Below are 15313 nucleotides of genomic sequence, written 5' to 3'. Positions count from 1 at the left end.
TCTCCTCCCTCAGCCTCCCGAGTAACTTGGATTACAGGCACCTGCCACCACATCGGCTAATTTTTATATTTTTAGTAGAAACGGGGTTTCACTATGTTGGCCAGGCTGCTCTTGATTTTGACCTCAAGTGATCTGCCCACCTTGGCCTCCCAAAGTGCTGGGATTACAGGCATGAGGCACCACGCCTGGCCGAGGGGTTTTAAACAAATATGGGAATGATAGAAATATTGCAATTATAAATTAGAAGTAGTAAAGTAGTATTGAATTATAACATATAACTTTGCTTTTCTTCCTTCAATAAGTGACACTCAAATTTGTGGCTTAAATAGTATTTTTTAATTGTATCAAAGATTTATGAAATGTACAAATGTTTTGGGCTGACAAAATTTGTCTTTGATGGTGAAATTTAAATAGTATTTTTACTTTTCTGTTTAAACAGAGGACTTTTTTTTTTTGCCAAATACAAACTGCACACTAATATTACAGGTCAGATGAAAACAGTCACCTTCCATCCTTGCCACAAAATGCAGTCAAGTATTTCACTATAATTCTCTTCTGTGTTTAGTCTAAGTTAAAAAGAAAACACTGAAATAAAATTACATATGCAATGAAATTAAACCTGTTGAGGCACTATGAACCTTACTCTTCTAGTTTATTTCCTTTTAGCAAGAAACTTCCTTATTTGACGAGGCTTCCAGAGTGCTTTCCGAAATATCACATTAGTACAGTGCAAAAACATGCACTGTATCCAAAGAGGTTTAAAAAAATTGTAACACTTATTTCAGTAACCTTACCATGAGATATTGCCTTGCAAGACAGACAGACTCAATGGTGCCCTGGAGGTAGACAGTGGATTTCTTTTGTGGATTACTGGGATCAGGAAAGTGGATCTGAGCACCTGTTCTCTGCATGATATGTTTGATGTTGCTCCCATTTCGACCCATCATAAAGAGATGATGTTGAGCTGCAATATCTAGTTGTGTGCTCACAGGAATAGCTGATGCTAAGCTCCCAGCAAGATGTTCTAACAGCATGGCAGTTCCTTCCTAAGAGAAAAGGGTGGGAAAGAAATAATTCTATACATTAGCTGTTCATATAGGGGGAAAGATTCTATTGCATGCATTTCTAACAGCTATGGAAATATACAGCATATTCTGCAAACCAAAATGTAGAATGAAGGAAAATTCTGGAAATCAAATTAGTCTAACATTCTTTAAAAATAAAACTCATATAACTTGTACATATAGGATGTGCAGAATTATCTGAATAATTTACCTTCACAGCACTAGTGTTATTCTGAGACCCTCGTACTATGACAGTAGCACCATACATTCGGGAACGCTGTTTAAATGATACTGAAATATTGTACGTTTGTGATATATGCTGAATAGAGGGGGAATTAGGATCAGGAACCGGTTGAAGAATTCCAGCAATTGGTAGCTCAAACATCAGCACCAAAGGAAGCAGCTCCTAAAATGAAATGATGAGAATCCAAAGCAGAGAGTTAAAGCATTAGACATTCAGACATGTGTATCATGTTCTTTTCTGAAGATGGATTTTAAAACATAAACTGCCCTTATAGATATTAAGTTTAGCTACATTATATAAAGTTTTTTTTTTTTTTCCTTTCTGTTTTTTGAGTCAGAGTCTTGCTCTGTCACCCAGGCTGGAGTGCAGTGGTATCATCCCAGCTCACTACAGCCTCAACCACCTGGGCTCAAGTGATCCTCTCACCTTGGCTTCCTGAATCAGTGGGTCTACAGGCATGTGCCACCATACCTGGCTAATTTTTAAAAATGTTTTGTAGAGACAGATGGGGTCTTGTGATATTGTCCAGGCTGGTCACGAACTCCTGGCCTCAAGTGATCCCCCTGCCTTGGCCTCCCAAAGTGCTGGGATTATAGGTGTGAGCCACCACAACTGGCCTACAAGTGTTTTTAAATGATGGGAGCCTTTTGTGAAACCTGGGAGTTTCTAACTCACATTACCTGTGACATTTTTCCTTAGGCCTCTTTATGATCATTGAATAAAAACTAGAAAAACTGAGTCAGATAAAATCCAGAACATCTCTGAGAAACATTTTCAGTGAAAAAAGTTTATAAATAACATAGAAACTCACTTTTTGAACATATACACTAAACATTTAGATAATGAATGCTAAGATAGATACTAAAATAACTTTTGCCACTATTTCCTACTGATTGAACATGATTTAGTTATAAAATGATAAATTATTATATTTTAATGCCTTATAATGCAAATGTTGCTGACATCAATTTACAATGTTAAAGTAATAAATAGTTACCCGAATTCTAACTCGGGCAGATTCTACTCCTGCTGGTTGTCCCGCTATAGATACCTATAAGAGAAGGAAAATACAGAGTTAGATTTATTTTAATCAAACTCACATCTGCTTTTCCAGTTCATCTATATGCTTGCTACTAAAAGTGTCATCCAGGGACAAATACAGAGGTATTATCCAGAAGCTTGTTAAAAATAAAGGATCTCAGGCCCCCATCCAGACCTGCTTAATCAGAATTTGCATTTTAACGAGATCCTCCGGTAATTTGTGTCAACTGATCTGTTTCACCCACTGGACTTACTGAAAGCCCCACAACCCCCAGGAGATCATCCTGCCCTCTTTATAATTACTCTTGTTCACTGCATTTTCTCCGTTTTGCTTAAGCTCTTTGCATACCAGATACATATCAACATTCAACGACAGAGCTACACTAGTTTCTGAAAATAGTGAACGTCTTCCATACCAGATGGTACACAATCATTGCTCCAACATCTACCTGGAGCTTTCTTCTGAAATCTCCTGGGCCTTCCCATGACCCACTGACTCAAGTTGTTAGTCTTGGCATTGTGGTGGGGGGTACAGGGGCTCCAGGACACTGTTCTTAGGGCCAATGGTCATGCCATACCAGTTTTTAAGTATTCTGAATATTGTCTTTCTTTTTACTATAGCTTTCTGTCTAGTCCCTTATGCGCACATCCCACTATCACCATTAGTCCCTGTAGAGAAAAGACTACTTATTTATCTTTGTGGTTGACAGTTTCTAGTATTGTAACTAGTTTAGAAGAGAGAATACTTCCAAACATCACAAATAATACTATCTGTTCTTCAAGTACTGAAACCGCTTGCATGAGGACAGGTGAGTTCCATTTGCTGCCAAACAGAAGAACAAGCATAAATGTGTATAAACTACAGAGACATAATTAAGGCAATGTAAGAAGTCAGGTACTAATGCACTGCTCCTCAGAAGGTGATCTGGTGTGCCACAGAGGTATCTACTTCTATGTCTCTGTAGACAGAACCAGGCAATGGATAGGTTCCTGGACTAGGCAAGCTTCCAGGTCCTAAATGATATGCTCTCTCGGCCTTTCTTTAAGGTTTTGTTTTGTGGCCATTACATCTTCCACTATTTTTTATCAATGATTTCAAGATCAAGAGTTTAGGGCCCATCTACAACTCATCTCCTCAAAAAAGCAAAGCACCTTCAATTTCCTTGCAGCAAGTTGTACAATCTACACTGCATGTCATCTATGTGATTTTTTTTTTTTTGTCTCACCTCTCAGAAAAAAAAGATAGGCAAACTGAAAATTAAGGCTGTAATTCATCCCACAAAAGTTCATGTGAAAAGACAAACCACCTGGTTGCTTTTTTCTGCTTGGTTATTCCTGTTGGAATCTGGAAAGTGGATATGGCATCCGGTTTCTTCCATCACTTTTTTAATATTGTTGCCACCTTTGCCGATTACGTGTGAATGTTCTGTATGTGAAACATCCATCTTCAATGTGACTCGATTGCTCTATATGAAAATAATGTATTATTACTTGATGTATGCAAAAGGAAAGAATGATATCCTAAATGCCTTTCCCTCAAGGGAATGGTATTAACAAAAAGCAAGTCAGTGGGAAATCTTATTTCTTAATAAGATCATCTTAATCTATAAGTGTTCTCCTGCTATTAATTTCTCTGATTATAAAAAAAATTCTCATTTTAAGATAGATTTGTCAGAAGAAATAGAAAAATTTATTCTTTACCAAGATAATTTTTTGGAAAGAAGTCTTTAAATAAAGTCAGCTACAGTTAACAAATAAATTACTCAGTTTGTCTTTAAAGACATTATTCATAAAACATTTAATTCAAATAACTAAAAACAGATGAAAACACAATTACAAGATTGAAGATATGTATGCTAGTGGGACTGCATAACTAAGATGATACAAAACTAGAAATAATAAAGTTCAAAACTGTGAATAAGGAAGTTTTTACAATCACTGCTTTCACAACTCCTATATTACTATATATTGAACTTTACAAAGTAGATCTATTACTCTTGCTGGTAGAAAGAAGGGAGAAAGAGATCACAAAGTGCAGACAACTGGCCACAAAATGGCTTAAATAAAGAAATTCAAAGTACATTAGTTATATTAAAGCAAAATGTAAAATTCTAAGACATAATAAATAAAAATGCTGTGGTCATATTGGACTATATTTAATTTGGGGAATTTAGTGCTGTAAAATCATAAAGACTGACATAAAATCCTTTCTCATTTAGAAGACTGTTACTGAAATTATTCAGTCTTTAAAAAGTAAAATCAAAATATCAAAATATGTTAAAAATAATTTTAAACCTTGTGAATTCTTAAGTTTTAAATTTATGCCCATTAAATATATTTTGATTTTTAAGTCTAGTTCTTTCGGTTTAACCTTTAAAACACAAAAAAATCCCCCTTTCCTGAAGAAAACTCTAAATTATTTAATAATTATCAGGGGAGTAATTTTTTTAAAAACGTTTTGAAGAAAACCAACAAAGAACAGAAAGAAAGAATGAAAACAAGAAAGTGATCAGAGATCATTCTAATGAAATGCCAGGTGGCAAGACAAAGTGGTTAAGAATGAGACAGCCTGGATTTGAATCCCACCTCTCCACTTAACCGGCTCTAGGGTCCTGAACTAATTACTTAATACCTTTGTGCTGAGTCAGTTACGAGGATCAAACAAATTAATAAGTGTAAAATGTAGAGTACTTAGCGAAGTGCCTGGTATACAATAAGTGATTTAGATGTGTTTGTTAAAGAAAATAAATTCTCACAAATGAGTATAAATTTTTACATATTGAAATTTCCCTGTTATCTCTCTATACATATACTTACAGAGAGAGAGAGAGACATCACCGGATCACACAAAAGCAAGCATCAAATTTCATGCCATTACACACACCCAACACAGAGCTATACAGAAGATCATTCTGGTATTCTACTGACATCATAAAAGCAAATAGTCTAATTCCCACAATCCTTATTACTTACTCTATATTAATCAGGGCCAATTTCTATTTCTGAAGATGGTATACATGTACATGTGTATATATATATATACACATACATACACAATACATATATATGTATGTAGATGTAGGTATATATAGTTGTGTGTGTGTGTGTATGTATAGTTCAATTACCCAGCATGAGAGAACCTATTCAAATATCAAACAGAACTTTACATCCACTGTAGAGTCACATGTGCTTATTTTAAAACCCACCATTACTCTCTCCTGGTTTTTCTTCTCCAAATGGTTCTTTCATAACGGCATGAAGTAGCCCTTGCAGAGACAAGGTTCTGAGTGTCCTTAACATTCACTTACTTTTGTGTCTAAGACAGACATGATCATTTCCTTGGCTTCTTTAACATCTTCTTTCTTTCCAGAAACCTTAATATGGGGATCTATAAGAAATGAGAAATAAAAGGCTTGTGTAAAACTCCCAAACTCTGTTTAAAATTGTTTTAAAAACTCTGTTTTAAAATGGACTTTAGAACATAAGAGGTTCCATAATAAACTCAACAGTTGGAGTTTATTATTATAATAAAATTCTAGGTGTGTTATTGTAATAACAATGGGAATAAGGAAAATGCCCAAGTTTTCATTTATCTGTGACTTTCTTCCTTAAAATTGGCTAAACCATTTAAATTTACATTTTTTTCAAAATAAGTATATCACATACTTGCAAAATAAAAATATCATATAATTTTTTTTTTATAAATTGGATTTATTAATTGAGCTCCTGCTACAAGTCTCCACCCCGTTCTAAGGGTTGAAGTGCATCAATTCACTTAATCCACAGCACGGATTCATGAGGTTGTTTACAGAGGAAACTAAAGCACAGAGTGGTTTAGTAACTTGTCCCAGAAAACCACTCAGAAGCTTGGACATTATAATCCAATGTCTTCCAACTCTGGATCCACACTTTACGCGGTAACTTAATTGAAAAGACATCACCACAGTGAAGGCTAATAGAAAAAAAAATCTTTAACTTTCATTCAGGAATATTTAATTCAATATTTATCCAGAATTACTATTGAGTGACTAATACGGTTTATTACTGCCACTAAACTTTCTACAGGAAAGCACTCATTCATTCACCAAATCTTTTCTGTACTTCTACTATGCACCAGGCACTGTTCCAGGGACTACAGAGAATAGATAAGTGAAGAAGCAAGAGCCCTGTCCACAAAGAACTTGATTCTTCTGCAGAGAGACAAAATGTAATTTAATCAAATAAATTACCTAATTAATAATTAATCAGAACACACATGTTATGAAAAAAGAAAAAGGAGAGTAAGACAAAAAGATGAGGAAGTACCAGCTATGAGAGAGTCTTGAGGAGTATCAGACTTCATAGAGAAAAGGAGATCTGAGTAAAGGCTTAAAGGAGGTAAGACACTTGGCTGAGCTGGAACCTTCCAGGTAGAGGGAGATATCAGAGCCAAAGCCTCAGGGTGGGGACTAGCCTCCTTAATTCCCTCTTCAATCAGGTTTTCAAGTTGCCCAGCAATCCAAGTATTCCCTTATTTTACAGGTCAGCCTGACACAGACCAAGATCATTCTAGGATAAGTCAAAAGTTCCATACCCATTAGCTTTATGATAAAACTGAATAACAGAGATAATTCATTATGATTATCACCACCATTGATCATGTCTCAACCTTACTGAGTGCCTACAATGTACCGACTTCTTGGATAAGTCTTTTATATCCTGTACTATGCATCCAGTCAGTAAAGAGTCAGTAAATGTTTACTGAACACCTTTCACACCTTTCACAATTTACCACCAGTTCTGCCTGAATCCTTTAACTCCTAAAGCATCTATTCTCTAGGATAAGGAATGAGAATCACTGGGTGGGGATTTTATCTAAACCACACATACTCCCCTGACACTGTCATCTCCCACCCCCATCCCACAGCCCAGGTGAAAATGCCACAGAGAGCATATCATATTCTTATGTTGCAATTCGGCAATTGCCACTCCCCTCACCAAAAAAGAGGGAGGAAGGAAAGAAGGGAGGAAGCCATTTTTCTTAAAGCTACCCACTGCTAGGACCAGGATGGTGAAATCACAGTTAATAACAGTGCACCAAGCTTCAGAGTTCAGGAATGCCTCTGGCCTCCTGGGGAGATGTCCAGCAGCTGTGCTTAATTTGAGTCTCTGTCACCACCTCCAGCCCCCACCCTCTCCTGGTGGCTGCTCTTGGTCTCAAGCACCCTTCCTTATCCTATTTTGTAATCCCTCCCCTGACACTTAACCTGTCACAGGGACACTGTGAAGGTCAAAGGTCTTAAAGAGTGGTCAAAACTTTCCAAAATGTTAAGCATCAGTTATTATGAAATGAGGGGCCTAACAGCAAGGCACAAGGGGTGTCTGACCAACACAAGTTGGGAGAGAGCCCAACAGCATCTCATTTCCATTGCTTGCTCTCTAATGCATCCTAACAAGAACCGGGACTGCCCTTTCTCTGTTATACTCTAGCCAACTTTTACCACACTTAGGTAAACAGACAGATCATTTTATTCAATAATTCTTATTTCGTCCATGATAGCTTGGCTAGGCAATAGGCTTAAAGGAGGTAAGATACTTGGCTGAGCTGAAACCTTCCAGGTAGAGGGAGATACCAGAGCCAAAGCCTCAGGGTGGGGACTAGCCTCCTTAATTCCCTCTTCAATCAGGTTTTCAAGCTGCTGTCTACCTTCAATCAGGCTTTAAAGGGCTGTCTACCTTCAAAATTTCACTCTCAACTATCCTTAACTTTGGTTTTAGTTACTGTTGGCTGACAATGAAGTTAACCTCTACCGAAAATGTTCGCTACTACTGTGGGTGATTAGAGCCCAATGTTTCTCAAAACATGCCTGTTAAAATACAGGTTTCTGGGCCTCTAGGACTCAGTAATTGGCATTTTATTGGCTTTCCAAGTGATGGTTAACTCAAGTACAGACAACAGCAGATTGAACCACATAGATATTTCAATTGTAGTCATTTATGTATTGGTCCTATACATATTATACAAAATGCTTCTATAGGATAAATTTGTATTTTTCCCACAAAATAAATTAACAGTAAGTTTTGAGTGGTATGACAATCTACAAATTTGTTACTTTACAGGTTGGATAATCACATTAAAATTCCTATGCATACATAGAGGGACAGGACAGGACAGGGAGCCTCGTATCCGATTTAAGACAGAATGTGATTTTCTTAAATCAAGAAAGAAGATGATTTTCCACCATCTTTGCATCAACAGAACAACAAGCAAAATAAAAAGCAAATGCCTCAACAGAAAATACACTTTCATTCAAAGTGAAAGGGCACCATCTAGTGACCAAAAACATAAATTATCAGTGGGCACAAAGAGACATGAGCATGCATGCAGAGACAGTCACCAACATGTAACACATCTACCTCCAGGGTCTGAATCAGTGCTTTTTTGGAAAGTAGTTCTTCAAATAGTCAAGCTTAATAAGGACAGAGAAAAACAAACGTCAAAATTCTGGTTTAGATTGCTAAAGTGGCTAGCAGCATTGCGTTTTTCATTCCCTTTTTGGTTCTTGCTTAAAAGATGCATACAACATGTGTCCTTTTTTCCAGGTTGATCTTAATTTATTCATTTCAATTCCTGAAATACAGGTCTCTGTTTTTCAACGACTGTTAACAGTTTACAATTCAAACATGTCTGTGTAATACCACAAGGGATTAAGATTTCCTTTAGACCCATTCTGCAAATACTTGACAGAGAAAAGTCAAAGTATTAACCACATTAATAAACATAAATTGAGGAAAAAGTCAGCTATAAAGAGGGTTAGAAGATGGTATAATAGAAAAGTAGGAAATAGGTGTAGAGCTTCTCCCTCCCAAAATTAATTGCTTTGAAGAACTCAATTTAGGCATGAAGGTTTTGAGACATTTACTCTTAAAAAAAAAAATTATTACTTTAAAACCAATCCTCAAGTTCCCTGAACACAGGGGTCATGTTTAACTTGGTTTTGTAACTACCACAGTGCCAAACAAGTGGTAGATAGTCAATAAACTGTTGTTGAATGAACAGATGGCACCTATAATTTAGGAAACGGCTAAATACAGAGAGAGGAGATGGAAGTCTATAGAAAGAGTCTAAAGCTCATATCCAGGGTGACTCTGTGTGCTGTACTTTCCAAAAAAGTTCTGAGTTCAAATATTCTGATCTTAGCACCTCTTTAAAAATACAAAAAACCTGTCAGATATTCACCTCAATTTTTGGTTTTTAGATTCCTGTCCTACCCGTCTGCTCACATCTCTCTGGTGTCATCCTAATGAAGAGAAAATGACCAGATGGTAATCCAACCTTCTCTAAGTAATAGGAAGCTGTAATGGACATGCATATGAAATGGGTTATGTGAATAATGCCAAAGAGAAAAAAATTCCCCTTTTTAAAAATGTTAAACCTTTGAACACAAAGGTTTTTGTGACTTTCATATGGATATCTGTAAGGATTTAACAAGGCAACAATTATCATAAGGACACCTGCTAAAAACCGTATTTTCAATAAAAATAAAGTATTTCAATATTTAAAATTAAAATTTTATTTTCTCTACCTTACTCTATTGTGAGAATACTGAATGTTTTTATGACTTTATGTGAAGTTTAGTTATGCTTTTAAAAGATTATCTCTTGGTACTCTGGTTTCTACTCTGTGGTTTTCCATCCTTGGAAACATTCCCACCCCTGGAAACATTAATGAATACTTTATTGCCTCTTCCTTCTTTCTTCAGGCCCCTAAACCTCCTTCCCACTTCATTCCTATTCCACAGCAAAATCTACAGAAAATACTCATGTCAGCCATTTGCATTTATTATGCTACAGAGAGTAATGTGCTACAGACACATGATGAATTTAGGCCAATCTTTCATCAACAATCTGTAGCCACTTTCCTGTCTCCATGATTAAGTGCTGCTGAGAAAAGGATTCAACCCCTCCAAATTCACAGTATGTCTTCCACCCTCGGCATGTACATTTAGAGACAGAAAACAACAGAAAATCCCTTGTTTGACCACCTCCCTGCCTCCCACTCACAATAAAAACAAAACGAAAGTTATCCTATCAGAGTTGTACTTCTGTTTACAGGGAAAAGTTCCATATATTATAAATGGCTTCAAGTCTGGATGGCTGTGGTACATTTTATGTACATAAACAAAACTGTCAAACAGATGAGTGGACAGAATTTACTTTCCCCTGGCGTGGAGCTCTTTCACGTTTGTTTCAAGTTAATTTCTTCCAAAAGCACTTGACTTCTGAAACAATATAATCAAGACGGGCATTACCTGGGGCCTGGATCTGTCAGGAGTGGCCAGTGTTGACAAACACTGAGGCGCAGCTCCAACTTCTTCTGAGATTATTGGGAATATGTCAACCTTTGGCAAGTATTCCAAAGTAATAATGGCCAAAATTTTTATGTAAGAAAGAATGTAGCCCTAGGCTTACAATTTTGTGAAAAAAATCTCAGAAAGAAAAAAAGTGTCAGAAAAAGCCCCAGGCTTCTCAAGGGCGTTAGTTCACTTGGAATCATATAGGGAAAAGCTAGGAAAAGCCAGAATGTATCACACAGAATGTATTACTTTTTAATGCCTTTGACGTGGCAATCGACTACAGATTTCCTTTATGATGTGGTGAAAATATGTGGTGTCTACAGTTAATCACAATTCAGCCATAAACAAACTCTGTCACCTTGGAAAAGTCACTGAATCACTCAAGTATAGTTTCCTCAAAAAATAAATGAGGAAATTCAGTTAGATCACTGCTATATTTCCGTATAAATGCAAATTTCTTTGGTATAAAATAGTACTATAAGGTTCTTTAATAAGCAACCTTATTTTACAATTTTTGGTAACTCATGGTGGGTAGCTCACTTAAAATCTAAAATGTTTCCAAGAAGCTTAAACTAGCCTAAATCTGGTGACACATCTACAACTGGCTTTCCTCTTATTTTGCACATTTTAAGAATCTGTGATTTTTGTATCAAAGTGGATGAAAGGCAGTGTTCACCCCAGTGGCATTTCCTGAATAATGTGCTTTTAGGCACAAAACAAATGCATTGACAACCCCATACAAAGACGAGATTATATTTCAAACCCTATCTGAGCCATCTAATATGGCTTCTATTTTGATGACTATTAGGTTGGCAAGTCACTTTGGTGATCAGCAAAAGTGAATTCTACTCATAGTCAACTGGCCACTGCCCATATTTTATGGTGAAACATGTTTCCCCCTGGCTTCTTAATAAATTGACTTTCTTTTTTAAACAAAAACTGTACGTGGGCCAAATAACCTACCAATATCACATTTTTTTACAGTGAAAATACATACTTTACCAAGAGATGGAGAACACCTGAACTGACTTATTAAGCCTGACTGGAAATGATTTTGAAAGAGCAAACAGGACGACTAGAAGCCTATGCACTTTACATTTATTTTGTGGCCAGTGAGATGGATTCCAGATTATTTCAAGGAATGTTCTTTGACAGTAAGAATTCTAATAAAAGAGCAGAGTATATTTCAAGAGGGGAGTAAAAGAGCCCAAGCCACACATAGTTAAAGCAAAACGTTAGTGGGCAGCCATAACATGTCAGGTAATATAACTGGGATAAAGAACAAACCCATCTGCTCTAGGCCTTCCCTACACCAAATACAGTTGACCCTCGAACAACATGGATTTGAACCACGTAGGTCCACTTATAGTCGGAATTTATCTGCTGCCCCTAAGGCGGCAAGATGAACTCCCCCTCATTCTTCTTCCTCAGGCTACTCAATGTGAAGATGATGTGGATGAAGACTTTTATGATGACCCACTTCCACTTAATAGCAAATCTATTTTCTCCCCCTTATAATTTTCTTAATAAAATTTCTTTTCTCTAGCTTACTTTATTGTTAAGACTACCGTATATAATACATATAACCCACAAAATATATGCTAATAAACCTTTTATGTTACTGGTAGGCATCTGGTCAATAGCAGGCTATTAATAAAGTTTTTGGGGAGTCAAAAATTATGCGTGTATTTTTGTGTGGTGGGTCAACATCCCTGACCCCACTTGTTCAAGGCTTACCTGTACATTGCTTTAGGATAAAGCATAAAATCATCTTTATGTATCTTATTTAATTAAATTAATTAATTAATTACTTTTTTGAGACAGAGGCTTGTTCTGTCACCCAGGCTGGTGTGCAGTGGTGTGATCTCGGCTCACTGCAACCGCCGCCTCCCAGGCTCAAGCGATCCTCCCACCTCAGCCTCCTGAGTAGCTGGGACTACAGGCACGGGCCACCACGCCTGGCTAATTTTTTGTAGAGATGGAGGGACCTCACCACATTCTCCAGGCTGGTTTCAAACGCCTGGACTCAAGAAATCCATTGACTCGGCCTCCCAAAGTGCTAAGATTACAGGCATGAGCTACCACACCCAGCCAATATCTTATTTTAAAACTGAAAAAATAATCTCCTTACTAGTCAACTAAAAGAGAAGAGGAACAGACAGCAAGCAGTGCAAAAACAAATGTATTTTAAATTCAAAAACCTAATTTTCATGAGATTAATGTTACCATTAGTATCCATATCAACCTATACACAGTGAGGTCCCATGGCAACTTCCTATCAAGATTCTTTTTTTTTTCCAAATGAAACTTAATATTTAACGGAGAAAGAGTATTTTTGACATGATAATGGCAGGAGTGATGTGAGCGAACTGTAAGAAAGCAAGTTTGGCAAATTCCTTAGGCATTTTCAGCTCTCTTTTTGGCAATGACTGGGGAGCAGGTGCCCTCATCGCTACAGCAATGAATACTTCAGGCAGGTTCTTGCTGAATGCAAGGAAAGGGTGTGAGGTCCATTCACATACCAAGGTGGAGCCTGTGAATGGTTTACCAACTGGATAAAAAAGAGCTACCAACTTGAGAAAATTCAAAACTAGCTGGAAGATAAATAAGAGCTTTTGGTGATGGAATACCAGTATTTCCAATATAATCAGAAATGGAAGAGTTTAAAATACAAGGATGCTGGGCCATTAGAACTATTCTCCACTGACTTTTCAACTTCAGGAGGAAATGCAGCTTAACGGAGAGAAGAGGTAAATTGTGCATATGCCAGTTTGTGTTAAGATTCCACTGTGACTTATCAAAGCTGTTTACTTAATCAGAAACAGAGTTATGGGGGCTCAGCAAAAAAGCCTAGAAATAATCTCAGAGAAGAACAATGAAATGCAAACAAAGTAGAAAGCAAAAATCGAGGCATACCAGATGAAATAATCAACAACAGATGTATTTAAGGAGTGTGAGAATTGGAAAAGGATAAACTACCTTATCTTATAAACCACTTTGTCTTATACAGCGTAAACTAAACCCCAGACATAATCTGAAAGTTGCTGTTCAGATAGGAGGAGGGCAGGGAAAAATCCAAAGCATAAGAGAAATCCAGCTTTGGAACACAGAGGGTGGAAAAAGAAAGAAACACAAAGCCTAACTCAATTAGTTTCCCGCAGCCTCTTGGCATCTGAGCTCTATATTCCAGAGATAAGGAAGAGGATTCTGGGAAGGGGAGGAAAGAAAATGAAGTGCCAGGAGGAAATCTGGAATCATTAGAATGGTTTGTATATAACAATTCTACAGAAAGCATGGGTAGTGCTAGGTTACTGCAAGGGAGGTCGTTGACATAAGTATGAGTGGGAGATGGGCAACTCTTGCGATGGTGGAAATGAAGCCAAGACACCCCACATGGCAAAAACAATAATGCAAGGATCCAGGATGAAGAGGAGGAAACAATACCAGCCCTCTGCAATGGCAATGGCATCCCAGTCCAATACTCAATGGTCCTTTTGATAAAGGAGGGGGCACATGCCAGGATAAAGCATCCCCAGGAAATTGTACTGAGATAACAGCATGTTATGCAAGAACTTCTAAGAGCCAGAAGTGACTAATCTTCCTTCTCTCTCCCAGGAATACTGATGTTCACAGTGTGCATGACAGGTCCCAGAGGTATTGCCTGCAGTCTAAACCCAAAGCACTGTAATCTGCGGCCGGGGCAGATTGTTCCTTTTTACAACAGCTGGGACTCTTCGTGAAAAATCTTAACACACAACTGCTGGTTGCTGTTACAGAGTAAGACACTATGCATTTAAGAGTTCACACACATTAGACTAAGAAAGTCCCGTAAATAAAAAGGTGACCACATCATACTATATACATGATGTCTTTATGTCTGACCTACTCAGATAAGAATTTAGAAACCAGAAAATCTGTCTCTTGAAGAGATTCAAGGAACAATTACAGGTACATGCAGGAAACAGCAAAACTTTTAGGAATTCGATTCTAAAAATAACTTAGCAACTTGAGACTGGCATTAAAATTCTTTACCTTTCTCAACTTTGTTTTGTATGTTACACTAAAGAGCAGCTAACTATAGGTTCAATTGACTCTGTGTGCTAAAGACTGTGTTTCAAGCTTGTTCGTGATCTCAAGGTTGGTAATATTCACAAAAATTAAAAAGGCCTAATATTAGGTAAGTGGTCCTTAAAGAAAATTATCACTTGGAAAATGCCTATCTGCCTTTTTCTCACTCCCACTTTCTACAGACTAGCTTAACAACAGCTGTTAATAGTTTTTTCATGAAGCCACATATACTGGCACAATATGCCTATTCCTCTCCCCAACTGTGCATTATTCCTCACCCCAACTGTGTATTATTTGTTTTTCTCATAAAGTAGAAATGAAGGATCCTAATCTCTCAGTCCTAAGAGATTTATATCTTTGGGCGAGGAGATGGGAATAAAGTTTTAATTGTCTAATAACTTCAAAACAATCCTTTATTTTTCTTAAGAATAATATCTTAAAAGTTACCTAAGACCTAACAATTTCTAAGTCAGAATTCATCAAGCACTTATTCAAAGGCAAAGTTCCTGCTTAAATGGTTTTTTTTTTTTTTTTTTTTTTTTTTTTTTTTTTGAGACAGA

General features: G+C 37.0%; 1 protein-coding gene across 1 annotated transcript in view; it reads right to left on the bottom strand.

Moving 5' to 3' along the window:
- The window catches only part of BICC1 (BicC family RNA binding protein 1), a 323312-nt gene that overhangs the window by 40450 nt on the left and 267549 nt on the right, over positions 1-15313 (bottom strand). The window contains exons 4-8 of the mRNA XM_003258250.3: positions 5658-5737; positions 3657-3815; positions 2306-2359; positions 1276-1470; positions 795-1046 (exon numbers count right to left, since the gene is read on the bottom strand). Of these exons, the coding sequence (XP_003258298.2) occupies positions 795-1046; positions 1276-1470; positions 2306-2359; positions 3657-3815; positions 5658-5737 (740 nt within the window). The remainder of the gene's footprint in view (positions 1-794; positions 1047-1275; positions 1471-2305; positions 2360-3656; positions 3816-5657; positions 5738-15313) is intronic.

The sequence above is a fragment of the Nomascus leucogenys genome, chromosome 18 (genome assembly GCF_006542625.1).
Source record: "Nomascus leucogenys isolate Asia chromosome 18, Asia_NLE_v1, whole genome shotgun sequence".
In the NCBI taxonomy this organism is placed as follows: Eukaryota; Metazoa; Chordata; class Mammalia; order Primates; family Hylobatidae; genus Nomascus; species Nomascus leucogenys.
This window is presented reverse-complemented; position numbering and strand designations above follow the sequence as displayed.